General features: G+C 50.7%; 1 protein-coding gene across 1 annotated transcript; it reads left to right on the top strand.

Moving 5' to 3' along the window:
- Window positions 1-4001, top strand: LOC120676077 (WRKY transcription factor SUSIBA2-like). The gene is made up of 3 exons (XM_039957295.1): window positions 1-425; window positions 527-670; window positions 3147-4001. The coding sequence occupies exons 1-3, from the start codon at window positions 55-57 to the stop codon at window positions 3649-3651; spliced, it is 1020 nt and encodes a 339-aa protein (XP_039813229.1). The 5' UTR covers window positions 1-54; the 3' UTR covers window positions 3652-4001.
- Window positions 4002-9289: the final 5288 nt, after the last annotated feature.

The raw sequence follows: 9289 nt of genomic DNA, 5'->3' as shown, positions 1-9289 counted from the left end.
TCCGTTCCCGTACATGGGGGGTTGTTAGTTGACTTAGTTCCCGACCGGCACTTGATGGGGGATGTGCTGCACCCTCAGGCCGGCGCCGGCGACGTGCAGGCCTTCTGGCCGGGCGATCTCGACGAGCAGCTCATAACCGAGCTCCTCAGCGACGACAGCCTCCTCCTCAGCGCCCTGCAGCAGCCCCCGGCCGGCAGCGACTCGGAGCACGGCTCGGTGGACACGGGGGCCTCGCCAGCGGCTGCTCCCGCGCCGTGCGACAGCGGCGCGGCGGAGCAGGAGCTGCTGCCGCAGCCGGAGGCGGTGAGCAGGGCCCTGTGCTCGGTGTACACCGGCCCGACGATCCGGGACATCGAGATGGCGCTGTCGACGTCGCGGCCCTCCTACCCCTGGAGCAGCCGCCGCTACAGCCCGATACATCTGATGTAGGTGCATCCGATCCGTGCGTGGCTTTCAACATAATTCCTGACACAGCAAGGAGCTAGTCTGATGAATGATCCGCGCATGGTTTTGGCTGGAATTGAAGTGGCAGCAGGTTCGGGGCGGCGAGCCGGGCGCCGGAGAGCAAGTACACGACCAAGGTGAGGAGCTGCGGCGGCAAGACGCCGAGCGACGGCTACAAGTGGCGGAAGTACGGGCAGAAGTCCATCAAGAACAACCCCCATCCCAGGTGCAGTACGATCCACACGCGTCTAGCTCTCTATCTCTCTCTACTTCTGCAACGTTAAATTAATTTGGCCGTTAAATTAATTAATACAAGTTCCATTCGAATTTGGCGTTGTTCTTCGGCATGCCGATCGCATGGCGGATTCAATTCGCACATGCGTCCCGGCCTCATGGGGTCATGTAGGAGCATTATTGGCTTACGCGATAGAGGTAGAAGGTCGCTTGCTTGTAGATCCAAATCGTGTCGAGTTTTCGGCATGGTCGTCGTCGACGCGATCATGCAATGATACACACGCGAGTTTGGGCAATAATGTCACCGCAGGCAACTACGCGGCCGGCGGCCCGGCCACCGGGGCAGGGGATGAGCAAGCGGCGGCGGCCGAGCGCATGTGGAACCGCGCGGAGCGGACCGGCGCGGCGTGGCCGCGCATGCTCGCGTACATGATGAACTAGCAGCTGGAGAGCAGAACCACCGCTGCGGCGCGTCGCCGGGCATGCGGTGTCGCGGTCTGGCGCAGGTAGCACGTGTGCCGATGATCTCCGATGATAGACAGCCAGAGGCCGACACGTACGTTTCTGGGCCTCTACTAGTAGTAGTTGGTGCCCGGTGGGGAGCCTCGCGTACGGCGCGCGGCCGTGCAGCGTGTTACGTATGAGATGAGCAGATGGGGAGATGGCAGATGAGGCCATGAAGGCCGTCGGCGGGGAACCGGGAAAGACCAAGAGTACTGACGCGAGCAAGAAGAAAGTACTTGGACTAAAAGGAGAGCCCGGCAGAGGAAACAACCAGAGAGAGCGACGTGTGTGGCAGGTTTCTAGGTTTCGTATTCTCAGTGTCCTATTCTCCAAGCCGATTGACTTCAGATTTGCTTTCTCATCAGGCTCATCTCCTAGCTCTCTTGCTCGCTCACCGGTTGGACTGCAGCTCTAGCTACAAAGGCGCAATAAAATTTGGTTTGTAACTTAGTATCTATAATCACCCTTGCTCGCAGCCGCTGCAAACAGTAACGAACAACCTGAATTACTTTTAGAGTCGTCCCTGCTAAACCCAAATCAGTTTTAGTACAAGTTAAAGTTTGTTCACTAGCACACTATACCTTAGCTTCTACCTTAAGCTCATTTTAGAAGTACAGTAGGCTACTTTGGTAAGATTGGGCTAGTTCTTTTCACTATTTTATTATTATAGTAAGCCTTGTAAAAGAATAGTCTTATCAAGAACTCGTACAGCTCTCCCTATATATATATATATATATATATATATATATATATATATGCATAACAAAAATTATGCACTTAAAGAAATCACAACGACTTATAATTTAGAATGGAGGTAGTACACGCTTAAGCAAATAAATAATTAAGGGTCCCGGGTGCGCATCTCACATGCCTAGGGCCGGCCCTGATTTGGAATATTGTTATTGGTAATTTGTCTACACAGTTGAAAAAACGATGTAAAATTTTAGAATGCTAATTAAACATGTTTAGAACCTGCTTTTCCCCCTTTGATGAATTGCAGTTTGTACGATGTAGCTCCTTTGTTGTGTCTAAGATGGTGTCAGGAAGAGAGAGAAAGAAGCAAGGAGGGTGCAATACATTGGACCAAAGGTGCTAAGGCCCTGTTTAGATCTTTACAGGTTGTTGCAAAAAAGCCATAAACGCATTAAAGTGAAACGGAATCTTGCTAATTTGAAGTACTAAATGAAGTCTATTTACAAAACTTTTTGTATGGATGGGCTGTAAATCGCGAGACGATTCTAATGAGCCTACTTAATCTATAATTTGCAACAGTGATGCTACAGTAACCATCCGCTAATTATTGATTAAAAATGAATTAATTAGCATCATTAGATTCGTCTCGCGATTTACAACCCATCTATGCAAAAATTTTTGCAAATAGACTTCATTTAGTACTTCAAATGCCCTCTTTACATCTTTACACAATTTTGCAAAATGAACTAAACACCCCCTAACTTAATAATTTCATGCACTGGTAGCCTATTCTGGCACCCAGAATAAGAGGAGAGAGAAACCGGCTAGCAGACGGCGACGGCTGCATCCATCTCTTATCTCGCCTAGCTAGAAGCAGCAATAGTTCCAGCAATCATTTGTCCATCCCTGTCACGCGATAGATATTTCGCCCCACGTCTAAACAGGATGTGCACAGCTACAGCGCGGCAACAACTAACAACCATATGCGACGTTTCATTAAGTGCCGCGCTAAATTAACTAAAAAAAGTTGGTTTCAGATAGGCAGTCCTTTCATGTACAACGACCTCTTCACTTCTAGCTGCTGTAGTGCTGTACCTAGGTTACAATCACACACATGGGCTAGTTAGCTGATGATATAAATTGTTTGGTTTATGTGGCGTTGATCATCGAAAGTTTTCGTTCCTGATGAAGACATGAAGTTAAACCGCTGGTTGGCTATGTCTGATGACTGATGATATGATGTGCCGGCATGCCTTTTTGCTGCCCTGCAGGAGCTACTACAAGTGCACCAGCTCCCGGTGCGGCGCGAAGAAGCACGTGGAGAAGTCGACGGACGACCCGGAGATGCTGGTCGTCACGTACGAGGGCCCGCACCTGCACGGCCCGCAGCCGCTCTTCCCGCGCCGCCAGTGGGCGTCGGTGGACCTGTCCGGCGCGGCGGCGGTGGCCGCCGCCGCGAAGAAGCAGCAGGACAAAAACCCCTCCCCGGCGGCGTCATCAGCCGCGCCCGCGCGCGCAAGCGACGACGCGGGCGGCTGGCCGCCGAACGACGACCACAAGATGACGTGCAGCGACGCCGAGGGGGCGCCGGGAAACGGGCGCGCGGAGGACGCCGCGGCGCGCCGGCACCTGGCGGCGACCGCGGACTCGTGCGACGGCGGCTCGACCGCCTCCGTGCCGGCTGCTACCGTGCTGACCTGCGACTCGCCGCCTACGACCTGGTCCTGCCCCGACTTCCCCTTCGCGTGGTCCCCTGAAGCTCCTCTTCTCCTGTAGAAGCCGGCCGGTAACTATGGATCGCCTAGGAATAGGATACTTACATATATATGTACACATACATCATAGTAGTAGATAGCAAATGGATCAAAAGATCAGAGACCCCAGCAATTTACATTGCGGGCTAGAATAACCCGAGTGACTAGGCTACAGCGCCGGCGTCAAGCTACCTAAGCTGATGCAGCGCCGGTGGTGAACAAAAGGCTAGCACTTTTCTAGTTAACCAGACAGCTACAGTGTATTGCACACTAGTGAAAGCTAGGCGTCACTGTTCACAAGTGTGAAATCACAGGTGCCAATGCGTGCTCTGCTCTAGCACCACGAGAAAAGCTTATCCCTTTTCATCCCAACCTTACAAGAGTATACAATACTTCGCTGATCACCGTTCTGGTAAGGATTGGTTGGCCGTGCGCGCATCCTCGTCGTCGGTTCGTCGCTTTCGCCATCATGTGATGTCCCCATTATAAGACTCCTCTGTGTGTTTCCCCTAACAGTGCCTCGTAATCTAGTTTGCGAGTCGTTACCCGCGTCATGAATGAAAGAGCATGTACAACAGTTTATACAAACAGTTTAATAGACAACTTTACAATGGATTGTCTATTTTTGCTATCTGTGTGATATTTAATGCCTCCTCTAGTTGATGTTGTTTTGTCTAGGAGCACGAGCTTGAATAGTAGACGAGATAGTAGACAACAACACACTCTTTCTTTATTTAATGATGGCCACGTCAACTTATTTTGCTGATGTGTTTTCATACAGACGGCTGTTATCTAACTGATGTAGGTGCCTATATGGACTACCGTTGCCAACTAACAGGGGATGGATCTAGTCACCAAGTTCCCAAAATCTTAGAGCATCTCTAAGAGCTCCTTATATTTTCTTCCCCAAACTAGTTGTTTGCCAACTCCCCAAATAAATATAGAAAGGAAAAAAATGTTCATCTCCAATAATTCCCCATTTCTTCTTCCCAATAATCAAAATTTGTGGATCCACCGCGCCTCAGCTCCGGCAACGGGAGGAGGAGGCGACTGAGCGCAAGATAGAGTTGGAGCTCGAAAGAATTAAAAGAATCTGACTAGTGTTTTTGGTGTGATTTTTCGGTGGCTTGAAGTGGCCGGTATATATATGATTGGGGGAGGCATAGTGCCGTGAAAGTTCTGGAGGATTTTGGAGCCGGGCAGCTGGCTCCTGGTGCCTTGCGCTGTGGGCAGTAAACGCTAGATGGTGCATCGCGGCGGCGGCGGAGACCAGCACGCTGCCAAGCAAGAGCGCGGCAATGGTGATGGCGACGCTGGGCCTGGTGCCCATGAGGGCCAGCAGCAGCGTGCCGCCGTACTGGCCGCGTCCGCCGCTCGTGCTTCGCGGAACGTCGCGCAGCGCGCCGCCAAGTTCATCCTCGCAGGTAGCATCGGGCAGGGGCGTGGCCTGCGCCGGATCATGCCCGGCAATCGGCATCATCGACGGCAGCTTTTGCCAGAGCGAGAGGGAAGAAGGGGACATAACGAATCGGCAGCTCAGGGAAGAAGCCCGCGATAAAAAAACGGGGCTGGGAGGGAGATCGCGATAAAAAAAAACGGGGCTGGGAGGGAGGTTGGGAGGGAGCTCCGGAGGAGCGATGGTGTGCGTATTTTTACACAAAGAAGAGGAAGATTTACCAATTTTTAGGAGATATCAAACTAATATAGAAAATTATTGGAGAGATTTTTTTTATTTTCCAAAAAAATAGAATGGAAAAGTGAGATCGGAAACTCTTGAAGATGCTCTTAGAACCAAGAGGATATATCTCCATGAAATGATAATTTTGGAACGTGGAACTTGTTCCATATTAATTCGGAACGATATTTTAGAAAACGGTTGGAACCAGGATGGGCCGTTTAATTCTCAACTTTCCTGATTAATTTTGTTTATCAAGAAAGCAATTGTAAGAGGTTGTTTCCTCGGCAGTTTTTTTATTTTTTTATTTTTTTTAAAAATGTTTTTTACAGAAATATATTTTTAGTTTTATAATTTACAACTTTATACTCCTACAACTCGGCAGGAGGATCTGTATATAATAAAATTTTATCTTTTCTCGCGTGTATGCCCCTAGTCGGAGGCGGGTCCCTACCGCCTGGCAGACAGGTGGCAGGGCCCTCTTTTACTATTATGAAGTTCCGGCAACTCCTGGTCCCGTGCCCTGCCGAGACAGGCGAGCGCGCAACCGTGCAAGTATGGCGCGGAGCAAGCACCGGCTGCAAGTACGGCGCGGAGCAAGCACCGGCCGGAGCATGTGCTCGTTGCTCTGTCTTGTTAGCTTGACGACGTCACCTGATGCATGCCTACACAGAGGGTTGTAGGGGTATAAAATTGTAAATTATGAAACTAAAAATATATTTTTGTAAAAATATTTTTAAAGAATATAAAAATAAAAAACCGCGTTTCCTCGGAGGTGATTGATGAGCCGTTGCCCAGGTGTTTGATGGGCCGTTGCCCTACGCACTAAATGTGGCTCTGCAGCTTAAAAAAGAAAACCTCCGCAGGGGCATCGTCCAGTCGTCCTCCGCCGCCGCGGAGCTTAAAGGTGAAAGGCTGTCGTCTCCTCGGAGGAGGCTCGGACGCGCCCGGCCGGCGGCAGCTGTAGCCTCGTCGTGCCCCTAAGCGGCTTCGCGTGCTCGAGTAGGCCGCCTGGACCGTGGCGCCTGGCCTTGGCTACGCCACCCACAGCTTGCACTGCACCGCTGCCCTGAGCTTGTGTGTGCGGCCATCGGCGACCGGCTGTGCGCCCGTGCGTCGCGTCCGTCCCGCGGGGACGCCGCCCTTGAGGACAGCCGGCTGAAGGGAGGGCGGTGGCTGGAGTCTGGAGTGGACGGACCGACGGGGAAGAACCGAAGCAGAAGCCGGTGTGCTGCGGGAGGGCTGATCCGTTAGCATGTCGATTGCTCGTGCGACAGGGGCGCTTGTGATGGAACCAGAGGCAACGTGTCCGCACTCTGGCTTTCAGCTTGAGATCTCTGGTGTTGCTACGGCCTGATCCTTCTGGCTTTTGCTCTCCCCGTCGACTGTACTACATGACCTGTCGGCTGGATAGTGGAGGGTCTGGAATCCAGGACTTGAAGAAATTGCAGAGCACCTGCTTGCTGCTGAAGCTAACTCACCGCTCGCACGGTTGTATTCCTCCCAAGCGGTGAAGTCATCGCGGGCGGCGGGCGTGTATTGCCATCCGTCTGGTTCGATGCGTGGGACGGCGACGACAGTCTGGCGGACCGCTCCCCGCCCTCAAGAGCCACCGCAGGCGCCATGAGCACGACGTGGTGCTCAATGGCCTAGCGACGCACCTGCTTCCCCGGCTGACTGCAACAGCCCAGTATGAATATGCCGTTGTCAATGCGCTGGCCACGGCAGCGGTGGCTTCAACATCACTTGGCAATTCTAGCAGTTTTTCTTTAAAAAAAAAACGAACCGGCAAGAGTTTTGCCGTTCATATATTAATAAAGAAGAGTGAGAACAAAGCTAAAGGCCTAAGCCCAAAAGAGAGAAAAAAAGATGAGAGCTACTCTAATCTCCAGGCCATAATTCACTCAGGCATTTAGCTCTTGCCAAGCGCCAGGCACGGGCTTCCTCCTTGATTTTTGCAAGCAACGTTAGGAGCGAGGACTCTTTGTGTCGGAAGATTCTTCCATTCCTCTCATTCCAAATTTCCCAAGAAATGAGCAACAAAAGCGATCGCATTGTCTTAGGTGACAGTTCAGTCGAAGCACTTGCCACCTTCCACCATTAGACTGCGCTAGTATCCCAGGAAGCCATATTTGCGGCTGCTGCAGGTACACTAGCCCCAAGCTCGGTCCAAAGACGTCCGGTGTAACGACATTGCACAAATAAATACAGAGCTGACTCATCCGTATGTCTACATAGCGGGCACTTCTTCTGGTTCGGCCACCCCCTCCTTTCAAGCCGATCTGCAGTCCACAACCGGTTCTGGTAGGCTAGCCAAGCGAAAATTTTATATTTTAGTGGCGCCCACGCTTTCCATATCAACTAATCCAGATTCGTGTCCATGGCACCCAAAAATTGAGCCATGTACTCTGATTTGGTGGAGTACTCTCTGTTTGCACTTAGCTTCCACTAGATTTGATCCGGTACCCCTGGACGTAACTCAACAGATTGCAGCCGTGTCCAAAGATTGACAAACTCCACAAAATGCTGCTGAGAGGTGAGCAGTGGAATCCTGATGTTCCGCACCCAAGAGTTATCCTGAATCGCAACTCTAACTGATAAGCGCTTTTTTTTACTGGAGGCAAATAAGTTAGGAGCCAAGTCTTTTGGTGCTTGGCCTTCCAGCCACGCTGACTGCCAGAAATGGGCCTTACTTCCATCCCCAATAGTGATTGTGGTGGACGCATTGAACAATTGTCGGTCAATTTCATCGCATGGGATTTCCATTCCTACCCAAGGCTTGCTGTTGCTCTTCCAATAGTGCCAAAGCCAACGAATCCGTAGCGCCCACGCAAACTTCCTAAGGTCAAGAATCCCAAGCCCTCCTAGCTTAGTCGGCCTGTTGCATCTACGCCAATTGACCTTACATTTGCCTCATGAAATCCTTTCAAGGCCAGTCCAAAGAAATCTTCTGCGCCTTGAGTCAATTTCATCGAACACCTCATCAGAAGCCCTGAGTGCAGATAGAAAATAGATTGGTTGAGAGGAGAGCGTTGTCTTGACTAGCGTGTTACGTCCCGCAATGCTTAGCAGGCGCCCTTGCCAGGAGCTCAATCTCCCAGCCACCTTGTCGATGAGTGGTTGGAAATCAACTCGTCGTAGCCTGTGAATGGTCAGCTGTAGCCTGAGGTACTTGAAGGGGAATGCAACCCGTTTTGCAGGAAAAAGTGCCAGTACCCTCTCGAGGTCAACTCCCACACAGCGAATTGTTGCAACTGTGCACTTCTCAACATTTGTGATACAACGCGGATTTCCAACCCGACCGATGCGGATGCGGATCCGATATTCTACCCGCAGGAGGACCCGCATCTGCACGATGGTGCCGAGCATCAAAAAAGCGGATCGATAGGTTCTACTTCGTGCGGAAGGCGGCCGATATAATCCGGACCCTCATACGAGGGGCCTCGGTGCCACCGCCCCTCTTGCGCTTGGACGTCCCTTGCGCTTCCGCACTCTGGAGAAGAAGACGCGGTTCATCGATCAGTCAGTGAGGAGGAAGGTCGGGACGGGGGCACTGTTGGAGATCAGTGCAATACCAAAACCGCATCAAATTGTTTTTATTAAATATGCCGATATAAACTACTTCAAACTATCCCACAATATGTAAAAAATCAAACCAAACAATCCCATCTAACCCTAATAGAAGATTAAATTGAAATGAATCCTTTATACAAACAGTACATAAATATGAACCCCGCATTAAGAACCAGATCCTTAAAATAAAATCTCGCGTTCACACCATAAAATTTTATCAACATTGACTGAAATTTGTTGGAGATAACTCAGTATGACTGGCAGCTACTATGTGCAAAGTAGTGTGGCTAGATCTACATATGGACTCCACGTCAAGAGCCGAAGCCTGAAAATAAAATCTCGCGTTCACATTATAAAATTTTATCAAAATTGGCTAAAATTTATTAGAGATGACTCAGTATGACTGGCAACT

The sequence above is a fragment of the Panicum virgatum genome, chromosome 5N (genome assembly GCF_016808335.1).
Source record: "Panicum virgatum strain AP13 chromosome 5N, P.virgatum_v5, whole genome shotgun sequence".
Classification (NCBI taxonomy): Eukaryota; Viridiplantae; Streptophyta; class Magnoliopsida; order Poales; family Poaceae; genus Panicum; species Panicum virgatum.
Note: the sequence above shows the minus strand (reverse complement) of the source record. Positions and strands in the feature narration are given on the sequence as shown.

Coding starts and splice junctions, on each gene's coding strand:
- LOC120676077 (XM_039957295.1), top strand. CDS start 55: ATGGGGGATGTGCTGCACCCTCAGGCCGGCGCCGGCGACGTGCAGGCC. Junction 426..526: donor TACAGCCCGATACATCTGAT/GTAGGTGCATCC, acceptor CTGGAATTGAAG/TGGCAGCAGGTTCGGGGCGG. Junction 671..3,146: donor AAGAACAACCCCCATCCCAG/GTGCAGTACGAT, acceptor GCTGCCCTGCAG/GAGCTACTACAAGTGCACCA.